Here is a 17,226-nt window from a genome sequence, read left to right as displayed (position 1 = left end):
TCGCAGCAGAAAACGAGACTCATTAACGAGCAGTTGGACAGGTGTACCTAATAAAGTGGCCGGTGAGTGTATATATTTGCAGTTCCAATGTATGTATGAAAAATCTGTATGTAAATGGCCATTTTTGCTCTCTTTTTAACCATATGTTGTATATAAGGTGTGTGTTTTATATATGTGAACATGAGGTTAAACTTCAAACATGGACTTGTATGTCATTAATGTCTTTTGCATATTTTGCCATGTATCAGATTTCTATATGGGCATTTACATGTTTACATTAGCTCTTTGATCCTGAAGCCTGAAGCAGGTGTGAGAAGTTACTCTGGTCTTGAGTGTCACTGCACAGCCGTGTGTGTGTGTGTGTGTGCTTGTGTGTTTGATTGAGAGAGAGAGAGAGAGAGAGAGAAACAGTCTGTGTTTGTGAAAATGAATGTGTGTGTGTGTGTTTGTGTGTGTGTGTGTGTGTGTGTGTGTGTGTGTGTGTGTGTGTGTGTGTGTGTGTGTCTGTGTATGCGATATTGTGTGAGTGTGTGTGTGATATTGTGTGTGAGAGAGTGTGTTTGCTTATGAGTGTGTGAGAGAGAGAGAAGGACAAAAAGTGTGAGCGACAGAGTATGTGTGTGGGATATTGTGCGTGAGAGAGTGTGTGTTTGTATATGTGTGTGTGCGAGGGTGAGAGGGTGTACTTGTATGTGTGTGTGTATGTGTGAACGTCTGTGTGTATATGTATGTAAGTGAGAGGGTGTGTTTATGTGTTTGGTCTTTACAATATTGTGTGTGTGTGTATGCGCGTGTTTGTTTTGTGTATGCAATATTGTATGTGAGAGAGAGTGTGTGTATGTGTCTATGTGTGAGAGGGAGAGAGAGTGTGTATGTTTGCCTGCATGCACGTGTGTGTGTGTGTGTGTGTGTGTGTGTGTGCGTTAAATGCATATGTGTGTTTGTGAGAAAGAGCGAGCGTGTGTGGGTGTGTGTGTGCGCCTGTGTGTGGTCTGTGACAGCATTTAACACCCACATGCACTCATAAAGTGAACAGCGTTGAGTGTGTAATGAAATATGTCCGACTGCCCTCATATGAGCACGTTAGCAGCGTTCACACCTACTGATAATAGCACACAGCTGCCGTGACCTCTGACCCCTCACTCATGACCTCAGGTAGAAGCCAACCCTACACATGTTCTGCAGCACGAGGACAAACACACACGATCTAAAACTGACTCCTGAACTCAGTCACACACGTACAGTCAGTTCAACACGTCGTGTGTTACACTCAGAAAATGACATGTACTGTTTGTTTAAATGAGGTATTTGAATTGAGCTGAATCAACACAATTCTTGGGTTATTTTGCAATGACTTAATTACTTTATGTTCAATCCACTTACATTCTTAAACTAATAGGTAGGCCCAAACGGAATCTGCGCGCGCAGAATTCCGCACATTTTCCCCAGAACTCCGCAGATTTTTTAGCCCATCATTAATTCTGTTTATTTACTTGAGTAAATGTGTGTAAATCCAAATTTATTTAGTTTTTTAATTAATTACAGTAATATTATTGACTAATATAAAAATGTTAATCTGATTTATATACAATTTGTACAGTACTAACAGTTTGTACAGTACTATTTATAATATTAATATATATAATATTAATATAATATTTACAGTAATATTTTAGTTTTTTAGTATATATATATATATATATATATATATATATATATATATATATATATATATATATATATATTATATGAGAGACTTGCTTTGTTTACCAAATTAAGTGATTCTAATTAGATTTGCAATTTAAACATTAAATAAAAGTTAAAAAGGTATTACTTTTTATTTCACTAATTAGGGTTTTAGTTATGATACTTCCAAAATTATTCCGCAGAAAAAAAACAGATTTTTACCAAAATTCTCAGCAGAAATAGCCAAAAAGTCCACAGATTCCATCTGGCCCCTGACTAATAGGTTAACGTAATTTCTTCATGTTGCTTCAACACAAATTGATTGTGTGGAACCCAGCATTTTTACAGTATATATCAAAATGACAGAATATTATTGGTTTACAGCGAGTCCATCAATATATTTTTTTCATTTTAATCAAAATTATATAATCATATTTATGGAAATGAAAGTAATAAAACATCAAATATACATATATATATATATATATAAATATATATATATATATATATATATATATATATATATATATATATATATATATATATATATATATATATATATATATATATATATGTGTGTGTGTGTGTGTGTGCACACGCTCACAGGCCACTTTATTAGGTACGCCTGTCTAAACTAAACATTAGAATGGGAAAGAAAGGTGATATAAGTGACTTTAAACATGGCATGGCTGTTGTTGCCAGATGGGCTGGTCTAAGTATTTCATAAGCTGCTGATCTACTGGGGTTTTTACGCACAACCATCTCTAGGGTTTACAGAGAATGGTCTGAAAAAGAGAAAATATCCAGTGAGCAGCAGTTCTGTGGGTGCAAATGTCTTGTTGATGCCAGAGGTTAGAGGAGAATGGCCAGACTGGTTTCAGCTGATAGAAAGGCAACAGTAACTCAAAAAACCACTCGATACAACCGAGGTCTGCAGAAGAGCATCTCTGAAAACACAACACGTCCAACCTTGAGGCGGATGAGCTACAGCAGCAGAAGACCATACCGGGTGCCACTCCTGTCAGCTAAGAACAGGAAACTGAGGCTACAAATTGCACAGGCTCACTAAAACTGGGCAACAGAAGATTGGAAAATGTAGCCTGCTCTGATGAGTCTCGATTTCTGCAGCGAAATTTAGATGGTAGGCTAAGAATTTGGTGTCAACAACATGAAAGCATGAATCCTTCAGGTCTTGTCTCAATGGTCAGGCTGGTGGTGGTGGTGTAATGGTGTGGGGGATATATTCTTAGCACACTTTGGGTCTATTAGTACCAATTGAGCATCGTGTCAACTCCACAGCCAACCTTAGTATTGTTGCTGACAATGTCCATCCCTTTATGAGCACAGTGTCTCCATTTTATGATGGCTACTTCCAGCATGATAATGCGTCATGTCATAAAGCGCAAATCATCTCAGACTGGCTTCTTGAACATGACAATGAGTTCACTGTACTCAAATGGCCTCCAAAGTCAAAACTTAGTTATTATTTTACTTTAAAATATATTATTTTTTAATTATGCAAGAACATCCAACAAAAGTCTTGAATATATTGTTAATCTCTTTATTTTATTGGCAAACATTCACATACACAAACAGGAATTTTCACAGGTATCTATCCATCAGTTATTTATTGATTTTTATTTTTATTTATTTCAACTGTGAATTTGTTGAAAAGCAAAAAATCTGAGATATGCATCAACTATAATATTGTTTTTATTCCCCTGTCAATTCTTAAAATAATTGGATGTAGAAATGCTGTACAATATGCTTTGTTTTTTTTTTTTCTATCATTATATTAGTCTTTTTGTTTGTTTGTTTGTTTTATGTTCACCTTTTGTATTGTGCTGTTATATGCATGTTCCTGATGCTTTGTGCAATAATAAAAAAGCGACTGTAAGTACATACTGACATCTGGTGGATCTAAATGCTAATGCACTTTCACACTAAACGGTTTTTCTAACTCTTGTTACATTATTATTACCACTTAAAGACATCACATGGGATACATGCAGTATTTCTACACAATTCAATGTTGAATCACAAGACTATCTGGCCATATACAAAATAAAAGCATAAAAACAGCATAAAGAGACATAAGGATACCATTCCCTCAAATATTACTATAAAAGTGAAAATAACAATCACTCATATATAGATAACAATACTCTGGGCTGTGTTTTTCGGAGGTTACAGACCCGCAGGTGTAAAACTGTGTTTAGGTCAACCTTTTACGCAGGACTCGTGCAACTCTGTGGACGTCAACAAAACACACAAGCTGCGACTCAGCGTTTGTCCATGTGTAATCCATCATGTCTCAGCACGACGCTGCAGTTTAAACGTGCACATTTAAGACTGTGTACACTAAATACTACACCACACACATTAAGTCACACTCATCAAGGCGGAAGAGAAGTGTATGACGGATCAAGATACAGCACCTATGCTCCGTAACAAGCACTGCCCATTCATATGAACTGCAGTCCACAATGTGCATACATAGCAGAAAAAAAATCATCAACAAAAAATGAAGATATTAAAACAAAGGGTAAAAATTAGAAACATGCCACAGATATATATACAAAATAAAATGGTTTAGTTTAGGCTAATATATATGTATGGTACAGATTAAAGGGATAGTTCACCTAAAAAAAATAGGGTATATGCCGAGCTAGTGTTTTCCCATACTGATAAACTTCCGGTGACCTGTTATTGTGAACTTTTTTCCATTTTATAAGGGTTCTTTTACAGCATCTACGTATATTGTAATGTCATTAAAATAAATTCAATTAAATAGGCTTAGGCATTCATTTACTTGCTCAAGGGTAAAACGAGACAAAAAGCCGTTTACTCACATGCGCCAGTCAGAATTGGGAGGCTAGGGCAGAAGCTCCATTGAATATACTGGGGTAAAATAAATGCTCATATTACAAAGAAATGGCGGAGAAAATTTTAATTTAATGCAGTGCTTCTAGTACAATCTGAGACCCTCTTTATATCGGGTATCACTCAGCTAGTGAAGATCGCTGATTTTTAAAGAAAACAGACCTTAAACCCGCCGGTTTTTGCATCGGCATACCGTTCGCCGGAAACCCAGGTTACTGCCAAATTAAAAGTCCCATAACCATGCTTCGGCATATACTCTATTTAATCTTGTCATTTATACTGGTTTCACACTTTTATGAGTTTCTTTCTTAAGTTGAACACAATTGAATATTTGAAGAAAGTTGAATACTGTAACCATTAACTTCCTTAGTATTTATTTTTCCTACTATGGAAGTCAATGGTTGCAGGTTTTCAGCTTTCTTCAAAATATCTTCTTTTGTGTCTCATGATAGCTTGAAACCACTTTAAAGAGAGTAAAAAGATTTTCATTTTGGGGTGAATATTTATATGAAGAGTTCAGATGCAAACGCCGCTAAATGCCACTTCTGCCAAAAATTGAGACAATGACATTGAATGAATGCTTTAGGCACGTTCAAGAAATAGATTTATTTCAAATGTTTTAAATCGCAGCGTCAGCGCCTTCAGAAATAACAGTTTGTTGGCAAAAGCCGCTATATCCCGAAAACCAATTAGAAGGCGCGAATAGAATGAAATGTTTTCAATGTAACAGCGCGCTGATACAAAAGCTTATATGTGGAGACTGGTTTATTTCGCTTTCGATTATTTTAAAAGAGGGAGTTTAATGAACTGCATGAGCCTGTCCGACTGTCAGTGAATGGCGAATGAAAACATCCCTTACCTCAAAACTCAGTGCATTATAAGAAAAAGAAAACGCAACGTACAGTCGGATGTGTAACGTGCATCCATAACTTTTTCTGTAAGCTTTTTTATAAGCGTTTTTTACAGTACAAAATGCATTATGCCTATGAAGAGTCCTCGTAAACCCCCAATACTAACGCTTGTGTATGTATATGTGTATGTGTGTGACTGAGTATTTCTGCTGACTGAGGCCAGACAGAGACTAGAGAGTCAGATCTGCTGGATGGTGAATTGTCTCTTCATGTGCCACAGATCCAGGTCTCGACAGTAGTTTTCTGAGGGCACTAGTATCTCAACACAACACAACACAAAATATGTTGCCCTGGGTACATTTGGTTGTACTTTTCAGATGAGAAATCCACTAGAGGGCGCTGTCTACATTTTCGGAAATTTGAAATATGTTGCTCAAGGAGTGTTTTCTCGTACGTTTTTGACACACTTCCTTCTTGTACACGTCCAGGAGAAGCTGGCGCTTGTCGTACAGATCAGCTAGCAAACCACAGTGTGTGTACTGGGTTCGGTGGTTTACAAGGACAGAAATTTGTTGATACTGGCTTGACCTATTTGTACTCAATTTAGGTGGTTTATGAGGACATAACTTGTATCCTCATAATTTAAAACGCTTAAAAATCATATTTAACTAGGTTTTTTGACATTCAAATTTTTGCCACTGGTTTTCAGTGAGGGTTGGGTTTAGGGCTAGGGGTGGAATAAGGCCATATTATAAGCATTGTTTACAGTTTAAAATGCAATATGCCTATTAAGAGTCCTCGTAAACCCCCAACACTAACGCTTGTGTATATGTGTATGTGTGTGACTGTGTATTTTTGCTGACTCAGGCCAGACAGAGACTAGAAAGTCAGATCTGCTGGATGCTGAATTGTCTCTTCATGTGCCACAGATCCGGGTCTTGACAGTAGTTTTCTGAGGACACTCAGGTCTCATTCTGTCCATCCTCATTAAAGAAGTGTTTCTCTGCCCTGAGCTCTTTTGCTAGTGTTCAGGTCTGACTGCAGATGCTCAGCAGAGTCTGGATGCAGAACACCAGTCAATTTAGTGTACACAATTACGCTATTTCCTGATGAAAATATTACAAGTTCTGTAACTGTGCCACACCATTAATGGATCCTTTTTTATATATTTTTGGATTTCTTTTCAGCGCAAGTCGTCATAGTTGGTAAACTTAGAGCAAATTAAATGAGAGAGTATCACAAATGCATATTTTGTACTCCTATTTGCTCCAATAAAAAAGAAAAACTCCATGATTATTTTTTTGCGAATTTCAAAAAAGAAAAAAAAATGTGTGAAAATTATAATGGGAGCCAGAAGAGAGACAATCACAGACAATGTTACAGGCTAAGTCATCAAGACACAGGTGAGGCAATATCCCCAATGAAAGACGGCTTGGTAATGACTGTTGTGCAAATCAAGACTTCGCATTGAGCCATTGAATGAGTGAGGCTTATATGCGGGAGTGCTGATGGAAAACACCTGCTACCACAATCAGTCCCGGGCAGGAAGGCTTATGGGAAATCGAGTTCATAAATTGTCGATTAGAATTCAGGTGATGGCTCCCTCTGGTGGTGCAGAAGGGAAGCACCCAAAGCTTCACTTTCAACAACATATAGTATAGTAAAACCCCAAAATCTAAAAACAACATTAACCCCAAATCTAATCATTTTAATTCACATATGGCTAATTCTTCCCATTAATATCTCACTCAGAGGCTATAATTACTCCTATCTATGGCTTTACCACTATCTAATGCAGTAAATCTATTCTGGTTAACATTCCTTTAACAATATAAAGGCGTCTCACAGGACTGCGGCTGAAATTTGCCTGCATGATTCATGCTTGAGTGCTGTGATCCTCCATCAGAAGCACACACTGAAACCATCATCATCCGCCTGTGCACATTTGCTCTTCAGCAAAATCAATATTGCGTTCGCTCTGCCACGTGTTCCAGCTAATATTTCACATTTCACTCCTAGGAGGTGGCCAGGGGGATCCTGGAGAAATTGCATTATTTACTAATATCATATAAATTCTATATGCGGCAAATTTCCCAAACAACGACATTAGCTAAAATACAATGGTAGCATGCATGGTTTGGAAAAAAAACTGTAAAATGTAGTTGCTCTGTAGCAGCTCCATCATTAGTCAAACCATCTTAGTTTAAAGCCAATAAGTGTTTAATGGATATTGCTTTCCTTTCATCTTTCAAAAAACACAGTATGAGCTAAGGGATATGACACAATGCATAAATGTGTATTAAACGCATACATTTATGCATATGTTTATTGCCTCATTACATAATATTGCATAATATAAACATTAAACTGACAAAAGATACAGTTAAACAGACCTTATGCCTCTTTGAGGTGGTGCTGAATATATTTTTAATCTGTATATCCTGCATTTTGCTTTCTGACATGATGTGATTTTATGGGATGGGATGGCATTTTGCATCTGTCCTCATTGTTCATTCATTCATTCATTTTCTTGTCGGCTTAGCGCCTTTATTAATCTGGGGTCACCACAGCGGAATGAACCGCCAACTTATCCAGCAAGTTTTTACGCAGCGGATGCCCTTCCAGCCGCAACCCATCTCTGGGAAACATCCACACACACATTCACACACACACACTCATACACTACGGACAATTTAGCCTACCCAATTCACCTGTACCACATGTCTTTGGACTGTGGGGGAAACCAGAGGAAACCCACGCGAAGGCAGGGAGAACATGCAAACTCCACACAGAAACGCCAACCGAGCCGAGGTTCGAACCACCGACCCAGCGACCTTTCTTGCTGTGAGGCGACAGCACTACCTACTTCGACACTGGCTCGCCCTGTCCTCATTGTTTATATATAAAAATAAATGTGTAAACATGTCTCCCTGCCTGCAAAACCAATATTGCATTCACTCTGCCACATGTTACAACTAACATTTCACTCCTAAGAGAGGCAGGGGGATCCTGACGAAAGGCAACATTTAATAATATTATATAAATTTTATATGCAGCCGATCTGCATTTCCCAAACAACGACATTAGCAAAAACACAATAGTATACAATGCATGATTGGAAAATAAACTATAAATTGTAGTTGCTCTGTAGCAGATCCATCGTTCAAACCATCTTAGATAAAAGCAGAGGAGTTTTTTTATGGGTATTGCTGTCCTTTAACTCCAGACAAATCAGAGTAAGAGCTAAGTAATATGACACAATGCATAAATGTGTATTAAATGCTTACACTTATTCATGTGTTTGTTGCCTCGTTACAAACATGCTCTACAAATTGCACAATATAAACATTAAACTAACAAACGATACAGTTAAACAGGCCTTATTCCTTTTCAAGGTGGTGCTAAATACATTTTTAATCCGTATATCCTGCATTTTGCTTTCGGACATGCTGTGATCTTCTGAGATGGCTGGCTAAATGCATTTGGCGTCTGTGCTCATTGCTTATATATATAAATATAACTGTAAATATATCTTCCTTCCTGCAAAATCAATACTGCGTTTGCTTTGCCATGTGTTACAGCTAATATCTCACATTTCATTCCTAAAAGGAGCAGGGGGATCCTGGAGAAGTGCAACATTTACTAATATTACATTTGTTCTTTATGCTTTATTTTGCTTTCAGACATGCTGTGATCTTCTGAGATGGCTGGATAAATGCATTTGGCATCTGTTGTCATTGCTTATATATAAACAAAATCTGTAAACAAGCCTGCCTCTCCAGTTTCTAAGGTAAAAGTCCTGCATAGTGTGTTGAATATAAGCTTAGATATACTTAAAAAATAAGTGTAATCATTGTTGTAATCTTACTAGGGAACATTGTGGCCAATCAGAAGTAGGCTAAATGCATTTGGTGTTTGTCCTCGTTGCTTATATATTTTAAAAAATGTATTAACAAGTCTCCCTGCCTCTCCTATTTTTAAAATAAATGTCTCGCTTACATAGAATTTAATGTAAACTAGTTCACCCAAAAATGTAAATTTACTCAATATTTATTTACCTTTAAATGGTTGTAAACCTTCATAGGTTTCTTTATTTTGTTGAACACTAAAGAAGATTCAGATTTCAGAGAAGATTTCAGAAAGCTGAAAACTTGTAGCCATTGATCTCTATAGTAGGAAAAACACATACTATGAAAGTCAGTGGCTACAGGTTTTCAGCATTCTTCAAAATAACTTCTTTTATGTTCAAAAGAAGAAACTCATAAAGCTTTGAAACAAATAAACAGTATGTAAATGATGAAAGAATTTTTATTTTTGGGTGAACTAATGCTTCAAAGTGTGATTTCTGTGAACCGCCACTGAATCCCTGCCTTGATGCTGGAGTCTGGATTAGCTTAAACTGAAGACAGACCGACCTGCAATGCGGAGGATGGCTCTTTCAGCTGGGTCCAGCACGTCTCCAGAGGCTGATTTGGAGCGTTTGACACGCTGGTGTTTAGGCAGGTTCCAGGGCAGTGTGTCTCCAGGACTGGGGGAGGCGCTGCGCTCGCTGGAGCTCTGATCCGCTGGAGGAAGATCTCGCAGTCGGTCCCTTTGGCCGGCAGCCATCGTCTGTACATTACATACACAGAATTAATACACATGAGTTCATGATTCAAGAACACACTGATTATAAACAGAAAACACAGCTTAAATGCATGTCTACAAATGGCCTTTAGTTAAATAAGTATATTTCCTGTTGTATCTAAAAAAAGACTGTCATGCCCTCCAATTATTTGATAACAAGTATAGTAAAAAGTGTTAAAAATGCCAAAATAAAGTTAAAGAAGTGAAATATTCTTACTAATTTTTGGAAAGGATGCATTACATAGTAAGCATTAGCATAAACATTAAGTATAAGGTTGTATATGTTGCTAATAAATATTGAAAATTAATGCTTTCCACTCAAGAATTGTATAAAATAGTAAAATAGTGGGTGGCAAAACGTTTAACACTGTCAATAAGAACATGTTTATGAAGACTGGGCGTAAATATAGATGTGTTTATATATTTTCATTTATCTGTAGCAAGTGCAATTATATTACGCAGCGCCTGAAAATGATCTAACTTCCTTTAATATAACCAAACTACCCAACTGGGGACTATTTTTAGGCACTGTGTAATATCATTGTGCTGCTGCAGCCATGGTACGGCAGTAAAGTTCCTTGATTAATATGCCAGACTGAGAGTATAGTTAAAGCCATATTAGCCTAGAAACTAGCAACTTTTCATTTTCTGTTGGTCTCAGTTGGCCTACACGATGTAACTACAGAAGAGTCAAGCTTTAAATATGAAAACTATTGAAATTCTTTGGTCACAGATGCGAATGGTCTAATGTGATTCAATGATCTATGCTAAGCTAAGCTAAAAGTGCTAATACCAGACCCAGAGATTGGCTAAAAGGGTTCAAACATGCTAAAACTCAACTGACTTGTAAAATAAGCCTATTTCTTTAGGATATTTATCTTCTAAAGTCTTTAAACTCTATATTTGATACACATTGTGTGAATATGTAACAGAGAAGTGGGTTGCGTTTATTTTAACTATGGCCCAGTTTCACAAACAGGGCTTAGATTAAGCCAGGACTAGGTCTTAGTTAAATTAGGCTATTTTAGCCACATTTATAAAAATGACCTCAGAAAAATATACTACTGGTGTGCACCTGGTGATAAAATATGACACTGACATATTTTAAGACATCTCACCGCAAGTTCATACAGCTCAAACATGCAATTTAATCTTGACTAGCCTTAAACCTTGTTTGTGAAACCGGGGGTACTGTATGTGTACCAGAAATTAAAACATTTTAATATTAAAGGCCAATTTCTTTTTTACTCATTCAAAAAATTGTAGAACAAATTAAGTGAGTACATGGAGATCAAATGTCAGTTTTTTCCGTGAACTACCCCTTTAAAATGCATTAATAACTATTAAAAGTCACAGATTACAAGGCACACACTGTAAAAAAAAATATTGGTTTAATAACAATTTTGTAATTCACAAGTGTTTTTTGTTTATTTCTGGTTGTGAATTGCATTATGGGATGTTGATCTCTGCTCTGTCGACTTTTAATGTTAAAAATTCAACTCTACAGTTTAACAAAGTGACTTTTATTGACATTTTAGAATAGGAAGAGATAATATAATGTATAAGAAATAATAGATGGAAAGATAAGCCTGTAAAATAACAGGAAATGTGCTGGCAGTTTGCTACATGGTTTTAGTAGTGTAATTCACAACACCAACCCAAACAATATATCACTTTACACTAATAAAAATGTTCATAAAAGTTTCTTTTTCAACTTTTCACTGTTAAAAGTTGTTGGAAGAAAGATCAAGCTCCTATAACGCAGATCAAAAGCAAAAATAAATGAGGGAAAATAATTTAATTTATGGATATGTTTTACAGTGCATACCGGAAATACAGTAAAAATATACTTATCTACACCAGTATAAAATCCACCTGTTTGATGACAGACTGACGCACAATACTACATCACATTGTCTATGACGTTTTCAAGTAAATGACCTCTTCGCTTTCTGTGTAACTGACCCTTGTGTTAAAGTTAGGCTGACTAACAGTAAATGATTAACCTCAGCGCTGCCAGCAGTATCTAAAATATTTTCATATCACCTGTGCTATAATGTAGAACTATGTAAAACGAGTGCGATACATTGAACTTTATCCCTGTTATGTACAGACTGAGATGCACTAGTTTAGAAAGACACACGCAACTATTGACTAACACTAACTTGTTATTTGTTCATGCCAATTTGGTATTTAAAAAACGCTAAGATCGAAATCATTAGCCCTTTTGAGAAATTATTTATTTCGATTGGCTACAGAACACACCACTGTTGGACAATGACTTGCCTAATTAACTTAACCTAATTGAGTTAAGCCATTAAAATGCACTTTAAGTTGAATACTAGTATCTTGAAAAGTTTATAGTCAAATATTATGTACTGTCATCATGGCAGTTATTAGAAATGAGTCATTAAAAATATTGTTTGAAATTTTCATTAGAATTGAAATACTTTTTTTTTCTTCAGCTGTTTAAGTGTTATACACAGATCAAAAAATAAAGAGAACACTTAAACAACACAATGTAACAAGTCAATGCTATAGACTGATGCTATTGACTGGCCCGCCTGTTTCCCAATTGAGCACATTTGGGACATCCAATACAGGATCATTCTGAAAGCGTAGCCCTATATACACTTCTGGAGATAGTCAATAATGTTGTCAATCAGTTAGTAAGTCAGTCATTCAGTCAGTCGACAGCGGGCTCTGGTGGATTTACGTGAGAACAACAGGCGCAGGGGCACTCGCGAGAGAAATTTGAGATCCGAAAAGCATACACAGGTGGATTTACGAAAACAAAAAAGGCAAAAAAACATACCTCCTGGAATGTATTTGGCGCTCTCCAGAAATGTATATAGCGGTATGTTTTCAGAATGAGCTTGGGTTGGATGCTATGGACTGGCCCACCCATTCCCCAGATCTGAATCCAATTGAGCACATCTGGGACATCATGGCTTATTACATCCACCAACGTCACATTGCACCACAGACTGTGCAGGAGTTGGCAGATGCTTTAGTCCAGGTCTGGGAGGAGATCTCTCAGGAGACCATCCGCCACCTCATCAGGAGAATGCCCAGGCATTGTAGGGAGGTCACACATGCACGTGAAGGCCACACACACTACTGAGCCTCAATTTGGACTTGTTTTAAGGACATTACATCTAAGTTGAATCCACCTGTTGTGTGTTTTCCCACTTCAATTTTGAGTGTGAGTCCAAATCCAGACCTCCATGGGTTAATACATTTGATTTCCATTGATCATTTTTGTGTGACAGCACATTCAACTATGTAAAGAACAAAGTTTTTTTAAATATTTAATTCATTCAGATCTAGGATGTGTTATTTTAGTGTTTCCTTTATTTTTTTTAATTTAATGAGCTTGTGTTTTTTTGAGCAGTGTACATAGAGATGAAGTTGTGTAATGACTGAAAAAGCTGAGATATGTAAATAAGATGAAAATGAGCTACTCTAGTTAACTATTAAACCAAAACGCACAGCAAAACTCCTGCAATAAACGTTAAGTGAACTCATAATAAGTTACCGGTATTTTTAACGTGAATGAATCCTGCTGCCTCAACAACAAACAACTGCAGGAGTTGCAGAAAGTGGATTCAGTTTAGATTTGATTTATTGAAAATGCTTTACAATCCATTAGTAATTGTTAGATGTATTTACTAACACAAATAAACTATGAACATAGATTCATTACAGTTTTTATTCGTCTCACTTAATGTTAGTTAATGAAAAAAAAGTCATTCATTGTTCGTTCTCGTTAACTCGCGGTGCATTAAAAATACACATTCATTAATTTTCTGTTCAGCTTAGACTCTATATTAATCTGGGGTTGCCACAGCGGAATGAACTGCTAACTTATCCAGCAAATGTTTTACAGAGCGGATGCACTTCCAGAGCGGATGCACTTCCAGAAGCAGCCTCTCACAGGGAAAGCATTAAAAATACTGATTTATGTAATTTTATATACACTACCTGACAACTCTTGTGGTTGATCCCAGTTGTAAGAGCAACAAATAATAACTTGACTTCTAGTTGATCATTTAGAAACGTGGCAGAAGGCGGACTTTTCCCATTAATCATTTGTTGAACTGCATCAAACACTGCAGGAGACCTACTGGAACCCGCATGGACCCAAGATTCTCACAGAATCAGTCAAGTTTGGTGAAGGAAAAATCATGGTTTGGGGTTACATTTAGTATGGGGGTGTGCGAGAGATCTGCAGAGTGGACGGCAACATCAACAGCCTGAGGTATCAAGACATTTCTGCTGCCCATTACATTACAAACCACAAGAGAGGACAAATTCTCCAGCAGGATAGCGCTCCTTCTCATACTTCAGCCTCCACATCAAAGCTCCTGAAAGGAAAGAAGGTCAAGGTGCTATAGGATTGGCCAGCCCAGTCACCAGACATGAACATTATTGAGCATGTCTGGGGTAAGATGAAGGAGGAGGCATTGAAGATGAATACAAAGAATCTTGATGAGCTCTGGGAGTTGCAGAGATGTATGGATGCAGTCCTCCAAGCTCATGGGAGTCATATAAGATATTAATTCTGTTTCCACTGCAGCATGACTTTATATTCTATATTGTACATTATTTCTGTTAAGTGACAACACTTTTGTCTAAGCAAAGTCAGACCTTATTTTCCTAATTAAATAATTAAAGATCAAGTCATGATCATATTTTAATTTTGGTAAAATAAGCGTAATCTAGAGGCCTTTGCCTTTCATATAAGCCACTTCTGATACCAAATGATCAACTAGAAGTCAAGTTTTTATTTTATTGTTCCTAAAACTTGGATAGGAGACAAGACATATGTCAGGTAGTGTACATTTCAACATATTTATACTCACAAAAAAAGTACTAAGGATTTTTTTTGCACACCTCTTTCCTCCAGTAAACACTTTAAGAATGGATTTACAGGGCCACAGTCAACATGAAAAAGATAGCTGTGGTGTAAGGATACTTCTTACTAATTATAGTTCAGATACAGAGTCCAGGGTGAGTCCTGATGTATATCTGATATACAGACAAGATCTTTTACTGGTTAGCCATCGGATGGATGCTCACTGAGTCATGGGGTGTCCTATAAGCTCTGTTATGACAGATCCATCATCTGAACTCAGCAAATAAACACACACTGACGCATGATGGAGAGTGACAGAGGACTGAACTCAACTCTGACACACACTTTAAACTCTACATCAAATCAAAATGTACAGTGTTTTGGTTGCTAGTGCACAATGTTAGTCTTAAAGTCCCCACGAAATTTAAATATTTTTTTAGATGTCAATATCGGTAGTCTTAAGTATATCTAAAAGACTAAAGCAGCATGCAATATTGCAATGGGTTAGCAAGCTATCAAGGTCAGCTGTGAACTTTTAAGTTGTAACAATAACAACATGACTGTTAGTAATATAATGTTGATTAGTCATGTGTTAATAGCATTTGCATTATGGATAAAGTCTAGTTTTGTGAATCTAGTACTTTTGAATAGATATGAATACAGGGAACAGTGTATTAGCGAGCATCACCATGTTCTATGGTAAGTGAAAGAAGAAAAGGACAGAACTGGCTCTTCCTGCAGATTAAAGTGAGGGTGAGATGGGTTTTAGTGACCATGAGAATGATGCAGACTGGACATTTGATAGTGACAGTTCAGGTAAGTTAGCTCTGAGGCAGATAAGACAGGTGTAGCATAGTATATAGTATAATATATAAATATTGTTGGCTATTAGCTACATTACTCTGATGCATCTGGATAAACTAGACGTGTGATTTATTTGTTATAATATTTACTGTAGAAAATATTTATATTTACTGTATGTTGTATACATGATAATACAATATTAGGTTTGTGTCAATAATATTTAACTAAAGAATGGAATGAATGAAAGCTGTTGGAATATGAGTTGTTGGAAAGTAGGTATAAGGTGTCATTTATAAGTTCTGTGTTAAAGCTTATGATACAGCAACACCAATTAAATCATTACAAACAACATAATTATTAATTATAAGCAAAGTTTTACATTTCAAATATCTAAGTTTGATTCACTGTTGGACATTGTTGCCATATGGCAAGTTCATTGCATAAATAAATAAATAAATAAATAAATAAATAAGCCATTTTAAGAAAAGAAAAACAGTCAAATATTATTTTTATAGATTTATCATAATGTGTGCGCTAGAGGGTTACATATATGCCAGTTCCAGAAAATATTATTACTCAAACAATGATTTTTACTGCTTGTTCAATCCACTTATTTAAAATGAGCAGAATCAGCATGATCATTAAGCTTTGTTTTGGGACAACTTAGTTGCATTTTGTTCAATCCGCTTAAATATGTAAAGAAGAATTACGTTAACTTAATCGATTTGTGTTGGGACAACATGAAGATATTTTTAAAACATTTGTTTTTAACAGTGTATAAGGTCCACACGGTAAAAACTGAAGAAACACCCATTTATAACGCAGTTATGCTGGAGTATGAGGACAACATGGGTGTAACACGATATAACATTACAATAAAACAATGAGAATAACAATCATGACTGATGACAAGTGAAGAATAATCATCCGCATTGTGCTACACAGACATTCCTGAAACCATAAACACCCTCAAATCATTACATTTACTCGATGACTTACAATTAAAGTCGCATAATAACTATTCATATAGGACGTGCAGTGGAAGCACTCATATTTATACACCACTGCAGACCCGTCCGTCTCTTTAAAACATCCATGCACCTCTCTGTTCTCCTTCCTTACAATTTGCCGTTAAATAAACCCCAGATGTCACATAAAGAAACTGTAATGCAGAAATGTGTGGTAATTTACCGTCTCAGCTTTTTCTCTCTCCTCTCAGTTCAGTCAGAGCGGCATTGACGCGCATGCGCAGCGGGACACGCGCTCCTCTTCACCGGGATCCACCGAATCCACGCGCGGCAGGATCAGGCTCGCGGTGCGGTCAGACTGGCGCAGCACCAGGGCTGGAAATGCTGGATCTGCAATGCTGAGAGACGTCCACACACACACACACACACGTCAGCGATCAATGATTAACCCGAGGAAAACAAAGCCATTGCGCCAAAAGTGCTGCCATAAAGATGATTAAAGCACACCGGCTGGTTGCAGCTGCAGTGATGAAGTCCCCGGTGATGATCT

The 17,226-nt window shown here is 36.7% G+C and overlaps 1 protein-coding gene across 4 annotated transcripts in view; it reads right to left on the bottom strand.

The window, feature by feature from the left end:
• Window positions 1-17,226, bottom strand: part of plecb (plectin b) — a 246,872-nt gene extending 229,646 nt beyond the window's left edge. For 2 of the 4 annotated variants that reach the window (XM_087286464.1, XM_087286470.1), the window contains exons 1-3: window positions 17,184-17,226; window positions 16,900-17,074; window positions 9,836-10,031 (exon numbers count right to left, since the gene is read on the bottom strand). In XM_087286464.1, the coding sequence (XP_087142590.1) occupies window positions 9,836-10,028 (193 nt within the window). In that variant the 5' untranslated portion in view covers window positions 10,029-10,031; window positions 16,900-17,074; window positions 17,184-17,226. Of the gene's footprint in view, window positions 1-9,835; window positions 10,032-16,899; window positions 17,075-17,183 lie in introns of those variants that run through there. The other 2 variants (XM_087286465.1, XM_087286471.1) reach the window with 1 other exon arrangement.

Source organism: Danio rerio, chromosome 16 (genome assembly GCF_052040795.2).
Source record: "Danio rerio strain M-AB ecotype USA chromosome 16, GRCz13ab, whole genome shotgun sequence".
NCBI classification, from domain to species: domain Eukaryota; kingdom Metazoa; phylum Chordata; class Actinopteri; order Cypriniformes; family Danionidae; genus Danio; species Danio rerio.
Note: the sequence above shows the minus strand (reverse complement) of the source record. Positions and strands in the feature narration are given on the sequence as shown.